General features: G+C 56.1%; 1 protein-coding gene across 4 annotated transcripts; it reads right to left on the bottom strand.

Annotated features, from left to right (window-relative positions):
• Positions 1-25: 25 nt before the first annotated feature.
• Arhgap33 (Rho GTPase activating protein 33) lies at positions 26-12,901 on the bottom strand. 4 transcript variants are annotated; one of them, XM_028855247.2, is made up of 22 exons: positions 12,757-12,901; positions 11,921-12,030; positions 10,759-10,856; positions 10,591-10,675; positions 10,176-10,256; positions 9,936-10,073; positions 9,403-9,495; positions 8,490-8,612; positions 8,331-8,408; positions 8,182-8,248; positions 8,052-8,111; positions 7,810-7,962; positions 7,635-7,737; positions 6,252-6,396; positions 6,092-6,174; positions 5,900-6,007; positions 4,765-4,910; positions 3,979-4,132; positions 3,746-3,891; positions 3,595-3,669; positions 1,753-2,421; positions 26-1,661 (listed from the first exon to the last, which is right to left on the bottom strand). In XM_028855247.2, exons 2-22 carry the CDS (start codon positions 11,996-11,998, stop codon positions 406-408), a joined length of 3,939 nt encoding a protein of 1,312 aa, XP_028711080.1. In that variant the 5' UTR covers positions 11,999-12,030; positions 12,757-12,901; the 3' UTR covers positions 26-405. The 4 variants fall into 4 exon arrangements, with proteins under 4 accessions (XP_028711080.1, XP_028711078.1, XP_028711081.1 ...); XM_028855245.2 differs by having other exon boundaries at positions 11,921-12,003; XM_028855248.2 differs by lacking the exon at positions 11,921-12,030.
• Between the last annotated feature and the right edge of the window lie 2,311 nt (positions 12,902-15,212).

Raw genomic sequence — 15,212 nt, 5'->3', positions numbered from 1 at the left:
GCTCGTCTCGTCTTCATTCACTGGCTCCAGCAGCCAAATTTCTGCCATTTTTATTCATTAATGTTGTCAGGTGGTTTAGTGGGGTGCATGGGAGAGGTGGACAGGGACTTTCCCCACCCCTGTGCAGACAGCAGGACGGGCTGAAGGCTCCTGGAGAGAGGAGGAGGAGGACAGGGTATCAGCCTTGTTCCTCCCCAATTTGTGCAAGGGCCCCCAGGAGGGGGATGGGGGATGGTCACACCCTGCAACTCAGGGTAGGGATACAATGATTTTGGGTTAGGGAGCCACATCAGAGCAAGTTACAAAGTTAGAAACCTGGAGTAGGGGGCGAGCTCAACAAAATACAAAACAAAGGATTGACCAGGCCAAGATCCAGTGGGGGGGGGGTCTTTTCCTGACCCTAGCTCAGCAGTAACTTCTGGTCTGTCCTTCTGAATGTAGGGTCCAGCTGGGTGTGGGATACGGGGGAGGGGGACCAGCCCCCTCCCCTCTATGTCCTCCATTTCTGTACAAGGATCCTCGGAGCTCGCCTCCCCTCCCATAGGCTGGTGGAGCTGCCCTGTACAGCAGGAGAGGCTCAGGGGAGCCCCAAGGTCCTGGCACCCGATGGGGGGTACGAGGACCCCAAGGGGCTCGCTGCTTCTGGGGGAGGCGGGGAACAGGGGGCCCAGGATCTGAACGGCTTCGGGGGTGGGCAGGAGGAGAGGAGGAGGAGGAAGAGGCAGGTGAGGGGCCCCTGGGTCCTAGGGCTAGGTTGACATAGAGGGGCTCAGGCCGGGTAGGGCGCCGGGCAATGTGCTGGGAAACTGAGTGGCTGAGGCGGTCAGGTGGGAAGCAGGAGGCGGGCGGTGGGTAGCTGAGTAGGAAGTCGGGGGACCTGTGGAGTGGTGGTGACTGGCCAAGCATGCCATAAGAGGCATTGAGCCTGTCGGGGGGCATGGAGCGAAATGGACTCCAGGGCCGGCTGGGGCCAGAGAAGGAGGTCCCCTCCCCTGCTCCAATCTCATAGTATAGATTCTCTCCCCTGTCAAGTGCTGAGGGGGTACCCAGAGAGTTCCTCCAGACTGGGGCCGGGGAGCTAGGTGGGAAGGATGGGGGACCCAGGGAGTACAAGCCTTGTTTGGGGACCCCAAGGAAAGGTGGCAGACACTCCCGGGGGGTTGAGAAGAAACTGGGGTTAGAACCCTGTGAAGGGACAGAACATGGGGACTGGGCTGCCATCTCTGGAGCATCCCTGTAAGCCCCACTTGCCCTGAGCTGGGCACTGACCTGGGTAGGGCCTCTGGGACCCCTCCTTGAGGTTCCCAAGGGCCGCTGGCTTCTTACCAGGCTCCCATCACTTTGTTGCCTTGGGAGGTAAGGTGGGGGACCTGGAGCCCAGGCACCTGGATGGGCTAAGGAGGGAGGGTGTGGCCCACTCCCTGAAGCCCCGACAGGCTCCCCACCCACCTCTAGGGATAGTGAGCGGCGGAAAGGGGAATGGGGAGCAGGTGGGGTGGCCCCCTGCTCTTGTTGGCTCTGTTGCTCTGCCACCTGCTGAGCCCTCTCAGCCAAAGCCAGGGCCATGAGGCGTGCTGGGTTCTTGGGGGGTGGGGGTGGAGCCCCACCAGGGCGCAGCAGAGACAAGGGTGGGGGCAATAATGGTGAATCCATGCCAGGACCTACAATACAGAGAGGAACAGGAAGGAGGTCAGCTGGGTCCTGGGACAGCTTGGGGACTAGTGTGAGTGAGGTCTACTGAACAAGACTCACTGCACTGGCCTGGAGCTCCCCGGGGACCAGTTGGTGCTAGCTTGCTGCTGATCTCCTGCTGGCAGGTGTCACTTAGCTGGGCCTCAGCTCCACGCAGTAGCAGGGGGATGAGATGGGGGCGCAGGCCTGGGCTAGGGCTCAGCGCGGGTGTTGGGGTGACTGGGGCAGGTGTTCCTCCAGCCCCCAGCAGTTCCAGGACAGCAGGTGGCACTGATACAGCCAGCGGCTCTGAGATGTCCAGGGCAGTGGGCAAAGCAGAGTTGGTGGGCCCGTGGGGTGACAGGGCCTGTGGGGTTGCCCGAGGTGGGAAGGCAGAGGCAGAGGCTGGAGGTGCTGGGCTGGCAGGAGGTGCAGGGTCCCCTGGGGTAGGGCTGCTGCAGCGAAAGGTAAGGGGATCAAAGTCGAGTCCCCGAAGTCCTTCCAGACAGCGGGGTGGACTGAAATCCAGCTCATCGCCATCATCTAGCCAGGCTGATGTGCGGTGTGAGGGGGACCCAGAGAGTGGCCCCAGACCAGCTGCTGAGGACTCTGAGGAGGAGGAGGAAGATGAGGAGGAGGAGGAGGAGGAAGAGGAGGACAGGCTCTCACAGGAGCCAGCAGGTGCTGGGCCTACAGGGAAAGCATCACTGCTGGAGTGGGGTCGTCGCAGCCGGTGCAGCCTCTGGAGGCCTGTTGGGGAGGGGGTGTCACAGTTAGAGGTGAGAATCTTACAGATACATCCGTGAGGACAGGATACAACTTGGCGGGAGGACACCCAGCCTGACTCAGAAAGAGCTGTTCAGACCATGAGTGGTAGGACAAGGTTCTGAACTGGTCAGACCCAGAGCAAGAATGGGTCTGGTGACTGCATAACCTATGAAGCAGGAGAAGGAGAGGCTAGCCCGCTCTCTACAGGGTGCCTTGGAAAGCCACTGGCTCTTCTGATCCTGTCAAGCTGTGTGCTGACCCTACCCAACAGCAGCTTCACTCTTGGCCATCTGCCAGAGCCATCTCCCACACTGTGAGTGTGATGGGGATTGCTGACAAGAACCGCCAAAGCCACACACACACACACACACACACACACACACACACACACACACACACACACACACACACACGACAGAAAAAGAAAGCAATGGGAGGAGCTAAGTTGCACTGGCCAGCTGTGTCTGTGTGTTCTGAAAATCAAGCTGCACATGCAGCATGCTTCCCACTTCCCACGTTGCCCACAGATGCTTCAAAGCAGCTGGGGCTGAGCAACGAGGTATTTACATATTTACATACATATGCACCTGTGTGGGAGTGAGCCTCCAAAGTGAGGGTGATGGCTGTCAAGAGGATGCCTCTGGTCAGGGCAGCAGCAGGGAGATATAGCGGCTCTTTTAATTGCATCCAGGGAGTTTGGGGGTGTTTACAATATTATTTAAATATTTTCAAAACGAATGACTGAACAAAAGGCCCTGTATGAACTAGTGAATACAGTGTGTACTATCAATAGCAATTTATATCTAACGTGTACCTAAAATTTACCTAGCTTACACCTGAGGCTTCTAGAAGTTTTAAAAGTTTAAATCCTTGCTAGATCTGGTGACTCACACATGTAATCTCAGTTCTCAGGCCCAAGGCAGTTAAGAGTTGTGGGGCCAGCCTGGGCTATACAGCAAGTTCCAGGCCAGCCAGAGCAACACAGCAAGACCCCACCTCAAAACAGTAACAAAACCCCCCAAAACAAAACAAAACAAAACAAAACAAAACTCAAGGTCCTCTCCCCCAATCTGAAGAACAACATTTAAGGGTGAAACCAGGGCCTCAGTTCCTCCTCTCTCAACTTGGGCACGTGTAGGGCCACCCTGTGCTCACCAGCCCCGCTGGCCTGCGATGACAGAGACTCCTCACTTTTGGCAGATCTCAGCGTGACAGCGTCAGGTCTGCTGCCTGCAGGGAGAAGAGAAGTCACCTCCCCCTCCAGCACTATAGCCACTCCCACCACCCACAGGCCTCAGCCTCTGACCTGAAGGCTCGGGTGGTGCCCGGCTGCCACCCAGCCAGGGCAGGGGCTTCTTCCGGGGTATGCTGGGGCCCCGCCCCAGAGCAAAGAATGTCTTCCAACTGCTACCCCCTGGCTTCCGCTGTTTCTCCCCTCGCTCTCTTTTCCTTCTGGAGTGCGGGTGAGAGGTAGGCAGTCTGAGAAACCAGAGCCTCCCAGCTAATCCTCCCCTCTCCGGCACCCACCCGACCTCCTACCTTTCCACTGGGGAGGCTGGGGTCTTGGGAGTTGTGGGCTCAGTAGGCGTTCCGAGACGGCCCTGGGTTCGTGCCTGGGCTTCCTCCAGTGTCAGCAGGCGAGTGGAGGGACTGCTTCCAGCAAGGGACTTGGGTCTGGGAAGGAGGCAGCGACCTGGAGAGGTCGGAAAGGGGACAATTATAAGCTTTGGGCCACTTGAGACGACAGGCAAAGCCAAGCGCCACAGCCCAAGCCCCGGCCCCGCAGCGTGCCCACCCGGGCTGGCAAGGCAGGGGCCGGTGTAGATCAGGCGGGAATGGGGGGCAGCAGGCAGGTGAGGAGGAGGGTGAGGCAGAACGAGCTGATGAGAAGGCAGCTCCCAGCAGCCAGCGAGGGCAGCGGCTCTGGTCAGTTACCTCGGGCCAGAGGGCCCTCCGACGAGCAGAATCCTGACTGGGCTGGGGTCCCGGGCAGGGCAGGGAGTCTGGGCAGGGCCAGGGTGGGGTCAAGTCTGGGGACCTCCCACCTCCTCCCAGGTGGACCCAAGGCCCCAAGCGCCCCCAGGAGCTATAAGGGGTGAAGGAAGAACGGCGTCCTGGCCAAGAAGTGGGGATCCTGGGCGTAGGAGCTGAAATGAGAAGGAGGGGGGGCGCGGGGAGGGATGGGCCGGGGTGGGGTCCTCAAGGAGCTGGGGGGGAGGTCTAGTCAGTGGGGTAGGGGTAGGGCCAGGAGCCCACCTGCCCTCCCACTGCAGCCCTGACACTGAGGGGCAGTAGCCAGGACGTCAGAGGATGGGCTGGACATACCTGCAGGGTCCAGGCCAGCAGAAGTGAAGGTATCACTGAACAGGACCTCCACGTGGGTGAGCAGGAACTCCACCACCACCGACTGCACCCGGACCTCACGGAAGGCTGCTGCCCCGCCCAGCCCCACTGACTCCAGCTCCATAGACCTGGAGGCGGGCAAGTTAGGCCACCTACCTTGAGCCTGATTGACAGGGGCCGGGTGCCAATGGCATAGATCACTGTCCTTCCAGCCAATAGTCTTGATGTGGTAACAGCTAGAATTGGGCTTTCATCTCCCCCCAAACGTGCTTCCTCCCTCACCTCCTCCACCTCAGTTAGTCCTGAGTACCCACGTTCAGTCTGTCAGCAAACCGCCCATTGCACCTGGACCTCCAAAAATCTGCTCAGGCTCTGGCACCCCCTTCTGCCCTCATCCTGCTTAGTGTAGTTTGGGAAGTATTCCCCAAACGTCCACGCACTAAAGACGTGGTCCCCAAGGTGGGGATTTAGGAGATGGGGCTTTTATGTCACTGGAGGCATGTTCTCAAAGACAATCATGGGGTCTGGCTCTCCCCTAGCCCTTCCTGTGTTCTGGCCATGAACTGGCAGTTTTATTCTGCCATGAACTCCCACCATGTTGCCCTGGCACAAGCCCAAAGCAATGGAGTCATTTGATTGTGGACCGAAACCTCTGAAACTTGTTCCAAAGCAAATCCTTCCTCTTTGGAAGCACTGCTATGGGCATTTTGTTACAGTTACACAAGCTGACTGACACATTAGCCCAGTCTCCGTTCTCCCATGTGGATGTCACAGTAGCCTCTTCCTGCTCCAACAGTCTTTCCTCAGAGAGCCTATGCCCCCGAGTCAGGCCCTCCCAGCTTAGAGGCCTGCCTTGGCTATACTTCAACCCACAAGGAAGTCTTCACTCTGACTTACAAGTCTGGTCTCCCATCATCTGCAGCTTTGCTCATTCCCTCAACTGCAGCCCAGCAGATCTCCCTGAGATTCCTCCAAATCACCAGCCCATCTGCCTCAGGTGTGTACCCTGCCCCCTCGGCCTGCTCCGATTCTCCCCAGATGCTCACATGAGTCCCACGTAGGTCTTTACTCAAGTGTTATTTTATGAATGGAGTCTACCCCCTCGAGGGAAGCTTACCGTAGCAGGTTGGGTGCCCAGACAATGGCCAGGTTGCGGGCATGCATGCTGGTGTTAGCGCTGTGTCTTGCCATACGGGCCAGGTGCCTTAGCAGGTACTCTAGGGTCCTGGGGACAGAGGCCGTAGTGGACAGCTGCTCACTTCAGTCCCCTGCATCCCTACTGTAGTCCCTCTTGACCCTGCCCACTTACCTGTAGTGCGGTGGAGGCAGCTGCTGGATGACGTCATGCACTCGCACCAAGCGTTCTTCCTCCCCAGGCACTGACATAGCCTCCTGAGGTGATGGACAGACATGATGGTGCTGGGCCACATGCAGCTGGCCCCTCTGCCCTGGCCAGTCCCTTTACTCACACTGAACTTCCCATAGAGCTGGTAAGTGAGCAAGGGGTTGGGCAGTTCCCGGAAGTAGAGCTTGCAGAGAGATGACACACTGTGGATATCTTGTAGGAAGGCAGGGCCAGACAGCTCAGGGATCCTCTCGCTATCAAACTCGTGCCTGAGAATCCCCAGGTCAAGGAGAGGAAGGTGTGTTTAACCTGGCTCATCAGGCCAGGTCCCTACCCCTACCCACAAGTCCCACGGATGGATACAATGCTCTTCCCTAGGCCCTGTGCAGGGATCCAGAAGAACCTTGCTCAATCTCCCACTGCCCCTGAGTGGCAAAGACAAGGGAGCCCCAGTGTTGGAAAGGGGGCATTGAGGCTCGGGTGCATGATGCCTCTGCCTGCAGCTACCTAATGCTGATTCCAGAGTCCAGCTCTGCTGCTACCAAAGGCCGCACGCTGTGCCATTCTCAGAGCTCTAGCCGGCCCCTGGGAAATGATGACCCCAGTGCCCCGCTCACTTCTCTGTGAGTGTCCGCTGCTCCCCTCTGTGACTCCACTCAGCCCTCACCGTAGTCTCTGGTGGCCCCGTCCTTGCCCTGTTCCTTCCCACCTTGATGCCTCCTTGGCTCAGACCCTTCTGGTGGTTTAAGTCCAAACTTTCCTAGGCCCTGTCCAAAGAGCTGGGGTGCGGCTCACTGACAGAGCACCTGCCTAGAAGCACCCGAAGGGCTGGGGGAATGGAGTGCTTGCTTGGCGTGCACACAGTCACCCCAGCGCTGACGTGCAGAGGCCCTGCATGTGCTGCCTGGCCGAGTCTCAGTACTGCCTCGGCTTTTTCCCCTGGCACGGGTGCTAGCCCCTGCTCTCTCTCCTCTTTCCCATGAGGTTGCCTCCTTCTCCCACTACTCAAGACTACAAGTTCTCCATCCTGGTTGTCTTTTGTGGTGGGGGTGGTTTTTCATTTTGTTTTGGTGTTTTGAGAAAGTCTCTTACACAGCTCAGGCTGGCCTAGAACTCCCTATGTAGCCGAGTATGACCCGAATCCCTGACCTCCTGCCACTACCTCCCAAGTGCTGTGATTACTGGTACAGCACTATTCTTTGCTCTTTCTCCTAGTTTATTTTGACCCCCACTAGCCCCAATCGACTTTTCTCCTTACACCTGTGTCATTCACTGTGGGACCCCAGCCCTACAGTCAGTCTTGGCCTGTAGTGGGGTCCATGGAACTGACCCTCTGAGGATGCTACTTCTATGCTCGCCTTCCAGCGCTAACCTGGCTGTCACCTCCTCAAGGGAGCCTCAGGTCACCGTTGCACCGTGCCTTCCTAACTCCCAACAAATATGACCCTGGCATGTAGCACAGGGCTGGGACAGAAGGTGCTACTAAGTGCAGGCTGTGGGTACTCACCGAAGCCTCTGGATGTTGGAGGACACGCCTGAGAGCCGGTAGATTCCATCCACCACACCATGGGCCTCAATAAACTCAGAGCAACATCGCAACACTTGGGGCACTGGGAGAGAGGAGCAGGGTCAGGGCCAGAGCTGCATCTGAGGCAGGATGGGTGAGAGATGCCAGGCCTTACCATCCTGGCCAGAGTTGCTGAGATGCTCTCCAAGATCACAACCAAATACCCTCTGCCGCAGGATTCCCCGCTGGCGCAGCCGCTGGCGGGAGGGCCGAGAGCGCATGAAGGTGCGGAGGAGTCCTGCCAGCTTCCCACGTGGCCGGGGCACAGCTGTAGGGGCAAAAGCAGACCACTCAGAGTCAGGAGTGCAATTGATTTGGTGAGGCCGGGGCAGAGACCTGATCCCTTGTTTTCATTACCTGATGTCAAAGAAGAGATGCCCTGAGGAGCTGGGATGCCACCCAGGGGACTGTCAGCATCTGTGGGGTAGATAATAGTAGAAAGGATAGGTGGTAGGAGGGGGGGGCGCCCACTCTCCGTGGTACTTACCTGCCTTTAGGCCAGGGCCGGGCCTCTCTGTGAAGAGCTCCACACACTCACTGGGGAAGAAACCAACCTGAGGAAGGACCACAGTCAGTAGTTCGGCCACCCTGGTGGACAAAGTGCTCTACTGCACATGTCCACCTCACCCAGCTCACCTGGAAGCCCCGTTTGCCCCGCCACCAGCTCCGATCCTCTGTAGGTGGCATGTCGATCACTGAGACAATGTCTCCCACCTGGGAATGGGTAGAGGAGGGATTCAGGAATGGCAGGAGAAACAGGGAGCACAGGTAGAGTCCGCTACTGCCAAGCCTCACCTCAAAGGACAGCTCATCTGGTGCCTGGGCAGTGTACCGCTTGACCACATGAGCAGCAGCCACGGCAGGGATATTGAGGGAGGCCTCTTCACTGAGGAGCAGGCGCCGGCCATGGTTGTCCAGCTGAGATAGACACAAAATGTGGCAAGGAGACGTCAGAAGAGGGTAGTTGGTAAAGTCACACAACTTTCCTTCATGTCCAGTGAAGCCACCACCTGTCCCTAAGACTGTCTGTCAGTCAAAACCATTGCCCAAACACCTAGATTCTTATTTCCTCTTTAAAAAAAATGCTGCAGAGATGGCTCAGCAGTTAAGAGCACTTGCTAGAGGACCCAGGTTCAGTTCCCAGCACCCACATGGCAGCTCACAACTGTCTGAAACTCCAGTTCCAGAGAATCTAATGCCTTCATCCAACCTCTGTAGTCAAAACACTTACTCACATAAAATAAAACAGTTTTAAAGCTGACAAAGTAACAGCAACAGCAAGAAAGAAGTTGCTTCTTCTTCCCCACCCCTGACTTATCCCAAGACACTCCTGTCCCCAAAGCCTCCATAGATAGCTGCACTTTCATCCTTCTTAGCAGACACTGCACATTTTATCCAAAATTCATCAAGTATTTTAAGTTACTGTCAGCCAGATGTACGTGAATCACAAGCAACACATTTCTAACTGGCATACCTTTAAATCTCCACAGCCACCCAACTACACACACACACACACACACACACACACACACACACACACACCTACCTTTCTCTCGCAGGCATGCACCCACACAGACACTAAAATAATACCAATGCCTCCTCCCCTCTGGCTTTCTTCTTTTCTGTGCCCACACACTCCCAGACTGTTCCTTGTGCCTCAGACACCTCTCACTAGATCCTAGCTCCAGGTTTTCCATGTCAGGCCCACCTCCATCCAAGTGAGCACAGGCCCACAGTTGAGGTTACTGTCCACCAGTCCTGACAGGGTCTCCAGGTATTGCAGCAGCAATGGTACCAGCATCTGGGAGCAAATTGCCAAGGAGAGCTCCTGTGAATGGATGAGGATAGAGCCTACTGCCCTCCCACAGGGCCCAAGCTCATCTCTCAGCAAGGCTGAAATCCACCCTGGATGCCTGGGCATGGCTCAGCTGCTAAGTTCTGAAATACTGTCACGCCACACTGAGCTAAGCTCTGGAGTGAAACTGATGTGGCCATAATCCTCAAACCAAAGGGACCCTCTAATATCTTGTTCTAGTTCTAAGGCTTCTCCATTCTGATTGGTTGGAACTCAGATCATACGACTGCAGCCTTCCAAGTGCTGAGATTACAGGCTTACACCAGCATGCCCAACTCAAGAGATCTGTACTACTTCCCTTGCCTTGCTGGCTGCACACATAACTAATGAGGATACCTTGGATGGCTCAGGCAGGTACCTTTGATGGATTGAGACAAGTAGGTTACCTGGGCAGCCCTGGCGCCCTCTGGGGGTGGAGGGAGCTCTGGGAGGCAGGAAAATCTCCGGTCAAATATGCACCGGTGGAGATGGGCATCCAGGGAACGGAAATCATCATAGCTCCGGAGAACTGGCCAGGAGCGGCCCTGTGGGGGCAGTCAGGACAGAGGGTACAGACTCCATTACACAGAGCTGAGGACTACAGTGGCTAGGCCCTCAGGCTAGAAGAGAGGCAGGGGCAGCCTTACCTGACAGGTCACCTGTACCCCAAACACCAGCTCATTTTCTCCAGAGAGGTTAGGGCCTTCACGCTCTGGAGACAGCAGGAGCTGCAGAGGGAAGCACAAACCAAAGAGAGGGCTTCAGTTTTGCCCCAGACCTAACCTTTTTTAACTGGTTCCCCTCTTGGACCTCTACAAGGACAAGGCCTGGCAATATCACTGTCTGGGAACAGAGCCCTGGCATGGAGCAGATACCTAGCAGGAAATTGCTGTGGAAGAACACATAGAAGAGTAAATGATGAATGAGGGAGCAGTCCTCCTAGTCAGCTCAAGCCTCTGTTTCCTGCTAGTGTCTGCTCAAACATGCAGGTGGCCGGGGCTCAGGGATGAGCTTCAGAGCAAAGTGGCTGCTAGCAGTTCACCTGGGCAGAAGTTCCCATACCTGAATGTGGCCAAAGTCGACATTCTCATAGTGGAAATGGGCACAGTCAGCCAGCCGGGGGAAAGGACCTCGAGGAGCTGAGAGCCTGGGAGACAAGCAAAGTATCAGCCACCGCTTTCTCCTGGAGCTCCCTTCTCTCCTAAGATAAGCCCCCTGGCATCCTCTCACCTCTTCCCAGCCTTCCCCTTTGCTCCAGGTCCCCCTGTAGGGGGTACAGGCTGCACTGAGCCTTCCCCCGGGCCATCCAGGCTGTCAGTGCTGCGGGCCTGTAGAGCAGAGAGAAGAATCAGAGGCCCCCAGAGATGGAAGCAGGGACAACGGGAGCATTGTTATCTGCCAGCTTGGGCCTTGAGCCTGGAGGCTCTACACACTGTCCGGCAGCATGGGGTAAAAGGGTAGGTCAACAGGAGATGAGTGCTGGGCTGTAGGGCAGCCTCCTTCTTCGTGTGTGGTCTGGGATGAAGGACTGAGGTGCAGGGACCAAGGGTGAGCGGGCAACAGGAACGAGAGTATGCTGGTCCTGTCTGTGCATGTTTAAGATCCTTCTATCACAACTACAAGGTCCAGTCACTTGCCACTGTCTGGACCTTCACGATCCACATTAGTCTTGTGCTCCCAACCTCTCCCCTCCTGCCAGGATGGTTTCCTCAAAGTACAAATGTGACTGTTTTTTCCTACATTCCGCTTCAGTGACTCTCATGCATTCTGGATGAAGTCGGAATTCTCGGGTCTGACAGTCACGCTTCCTTGAGCTGGGTTCTGTTTGCCTCCCCAGCCCTGCCTCTACCCTGCTGCCCCATTCTCAGAGCTCTGAACTTTTCAGAACACAAGTGCCACCTTCTCCTTTTCCTTCTCTGCCTTTGCAAAGGCATTCCTCAGACCGGAACCTAGTTCAGCCACCCTGTCACCAGGTTCTCTCCTCATTTCTCAGGTCTCACCTCGTACATGTGTTCCTCCAGAAAGCCCTCTCTGTCCATTTAGGCTGTTGCACACATTTTTCTCCATCCCCTGGGCTTCCTCCATCCCAGGGTAGGCAGCTGTACCTGAGTTTATCCATCTCACTCTTAGAAGCCTCTGGCAAAGAACTCAACTCTCCCACTGGACTCGGACCTCCCCTGAAGCAGGGCCCCAGACAGAGTTGGGCAGAGTTGGAACTGTATGTAAGATTCCACTCTGGGGCCTGATATGCAGTGTCAATCCAGCTGCACAGCATAGACCGGGCAACATCTGATAAGTTAACCAGCTGCCAGATGGGGATTCAGGGATTTGCTGGACTGGGCTTTTCCCTCCTCCATGTCCCTGCAACCCCGAGTTCATCCCTGGGTCTCACCCTCAGAGTCTGTCCCCTGCCAGCCCATGAAGCTCCCCAAGGCAGGATGTGATCTGACTGTTTCTGTGCCTGGAGCATGGGGCCTGCACAGAGGAGGTCTCAGTGAATGTCTGTGGAGTGAGGGAATGAATGGATGGCTGAATGGGAGCAGTATGGTGGGAAAGGAAGACATGGAGGAGGGGAGATGAAGACAAGGAGATGGAGAAGCCCCAAGGCTCAAGTGGAACGGAGGCACGATGTTGGCCTCTAGGGTAGAGTAAGGCGGGAGAGGATGAGATAAAGGTTCAGATCGATGTCGGTGGGAGGATTGCGAGCGGGTGGCATGGGATGAAAATGGAGAAGGAGAAGAAAGGGGTCAGGCAGGGGATGGAGTGGGATGGGGGTGGGGCTCAGGAAGGAGAAAGGGGCTGTTGAGAGCTGGAGGTGGTGGTCGGGAGGGTGGCTGAGGATGAGGATGCTGAGGAGGGCGCTGGGACGGGGGCTGGTTTCCAGGAAGCCTCAGCAGACGCCTGCGGACTGGGGGGACGCTCATGGGGCGCGGGTCCTTCCCTGAACCAGCCCCCTCTTTTCTGAAGTCCCGGTCCTCCGCCACTGTCACCCCCTTTTCAGGGCCCGGGAAGGGGGGAGGGGAGACGCGCGCCGAGGGGGCGGGGTCGAGGCCCGGGCTGCGACCCAGGACCGGACCGAGGGGGGGACCAGGGGGACCGCGACGGAGGGTGAGGGGCGGCGCGCGGGCCGCGGGCTCGGGCGGGGCCGGGGGCGGGGCGCTCAGGGCGGGGCCGCGCGGACAGACTGGCACGCGGACAGACAGACTGATGGCCCCGAGGGCCCCTCACCACCATGGTCGCGGTAGCCTCCTCAGACCCTGGCGGCTTTCGAGCCCTCGTTCGTAATCCTCGCCGCCGCCGCCGCCGCCATGGTGACACAAAGGGGAGGGCGTGAGGCGCGCGCGGGCGGCCGCAGGCCCCGCCCCTAACGGCTGCCGGGGGCTCTGGCGCGCGCCCCATGAGGGGCGGGCCAGCGGGCACGCGGAGGCCCTTCTCATTGGCTCCGATTTTGGCCTGAGCGGTACGCCCCGCCCACAAAGCGTCTGATTATTGGCTGGGAGTGAGCCTCCACCCCCGCCCGGCCCTGCCCTCCAGTCCCGCCCCCCGAAGTTTGACAGCGCCACGCCCACGGCTGCTTGGCATTGGCCGTCAGCGCCCTCCGGAGATACAGCCGCGTATTCTTTATGCTCTGCCGCTGCCACTTCTCTCCCTAAGCAGTCCGCCCTTTCCCTAGTCCGCGTCCGCGGTCGCTCCTCGGACGTGCTCCGGTGGGTTCTCTGACGGTCATCCCTCAGGCAGCCTTTTCGAAGTGTGGGTCCTCCAGTGCCCACCCTGTCAGTCCTGGTCCTGACCCCACCCACAAGCTTTTTGATCTAGCTCACCCAGCCTGTGTTCCCACCCTAGGCTCTGCGCGACTGGGCCTCACCCCATCCCTGGACATTTTCCCTTGTTTCCCCCATATTCGCTTATGACGGGCCAGCCTCTCGTCTTTGACTCCTTTTTTTCTGGGAAAAGCTTCCGTATGGAAGGCTAGAGCATCCATGCCTCTCAGAAAGCCAGGCGCAGTCTCCTTTTTTTTATACAAACGATACAGGAGCAGTGCTCAGAAAGCAGCGCAGCCACACCCTTTCCGGAAGGATGCTTTCACTGATGAGGACCAGAGAGAAAGCAGCGCAGCCACACCCTTTCCGGAAGGATGCTTTCACTGATGAGGACCTGAGCAGGGCCCTCCTCTCGGGAGCACGCCGTCCCTGCTCTTTACGTTCAAAGACTATGATCATTTAATTAGGGGATACACCACTAATCAAAACAAGAAAAAAACACAGCCTTACCCACATGGAAGCTCAAACCTCTTCCGGCAGCCTTCTAGTCCTCCCTTTCAACTTGATCAGGATGTTATTATAAACATCTTTCATTGTTCCTTATGTCTAAACAGCTACTTCCTTCTTGATTCAATCAAACGTGCGGTTTGTTCAAAAAGGCTGAAAACACATATTTACCTTGTTTCTGACTTAGAGAACTGACTGCTAGAAATTCATCCCATTTCTCTTCATAAATACATATGTCAAAACAAACCTGATCATATAGTCGCCATCGTTTTATTTATGAAAAGTTCCTAAGATATGGCAAGTTGACACCCACATATCCACCAGGTAGATCTTAACATGTTTACTATATTCCTTTTAGCTCCCATCTGCTTATTTATTCACCCATCCAACTCATCTTTGGGTGCATTCAAAGTAAATTAGGCTGGGTGTGGTGGCACACACCTGTAATCCCAGCACTTGGGATGTGAAGGTGGGATGCTCAGAAGTTCAAAGCCAGGTTTGGCTACATAGTGAGTTGGAGCCTGGGCTATATATGACCCTGTTTCAAAAGACAAACAAACCATTACATCCATACCGTCCTGAGATGTACCTGATTTCATTTTTTAAAAAAACAGTATTGGTATCTAAGTATTTCAACAGGAATTTTTTTGTTTTGTTTTGGTTTTTAGAGACAGGGTTTCTCTGTAGCTTTGGAGCCTGTCCTGGACTAGCTCTGTAGACCAGGTTGGCCTCAAACTCACAGAGATCCGCCTGCCTCTGCCTCCCGAGTGCTGGGATTACAGGCGTGCGCCACCACCGCCGCCGCCCGGCTTTTGTTTTGTTTTGTTTTGAGACAGAGTTTCACTATGTATTCTTGGCTGGCCTGGATTTCCTTATGTACGACAGGTTGTTTTTAAACTCACAGAGATCACCTGCCTCTGCTGGGATTAAAGGTGAGTGCAACTATGCCCAGCTAGCATACATCTCCTTAACTAGAACTCAGTATAATTTTCTTTTGGGAAAACCCCCTGTGGTAGTTTGAATGAAAATGGCCTCCATGGGCTCGTGTTTGAATACGTAGTCCCTAGTTAGTAGTACTGTTTGGGAAGAATTAGGTGTGGTCTTGCTGGAGGAGGTGTGTCACTGGGGGTAGGCTCTGAAGTTTCAAAAGACTCCCATTCACTGTGTCTCTCTGTCTCTGCCTCATGTTTGTGTCTCAAGATGTGAACTCTCACTGCTGCTCCAGGGCCTGCCTGCCCGCTGCCACGCTCCCTGCCATGATGGCCATGGACTCATCCTCTGGAACTGTGAGCCCCAAATCAACACTTTCTTTTATAAGTTGCCTTGGTCATGGCGTCTTATCACAGCAATAGAAAAGTAAAATATGGACTGGAGAGATGGCTCAGCAGTTGAGAGCACTGACTGCTTTTCCAGAGG

Source organism: Peromyscus leucopus, chromosome 1 (genome assembly GCF_004664715.2).
Source record: "Peromyscus leucopus breed LL Stock chromosome 1, UCI_PerLeu_2.1, whole genome shotgun sequence".
Lineage (NCBI taxonomy): Eukaryota > Metazoa > Chordata > Mammalia > Rodentia > Cricetidae > Peromyscus > Peromyscus leucopus.
The sequence above is the reverse complement of the archived record's forward strand: the minus strand, read 5'-3'. Positions and strand labels throughout refer to the sequence as shown.

Coding starts and splice junctions, on each gene's coding strand:
- Arhgap33 (XM_028855247.2), bottom strand. CDS start 11,998: ATGCTCCAGGCACAGAAACAGTCAGATCACATCCTGCCTTGGGGAGCT. Junction 3,670..3,745: donor GGCACCACCCGAGCCTTCAG/GTCAGAGGCTGA, acceptor TTCTCCCTGCAG/GCAGCAGACCTGACGCTGTC. Junction 2,422..3,594: donor ATCGCAGGCCAGCGGGGCTG/GTGAGCACAGGG, acceptor CCTCCCCAACAG/GCCTCCAGAGGCTGCACCGG.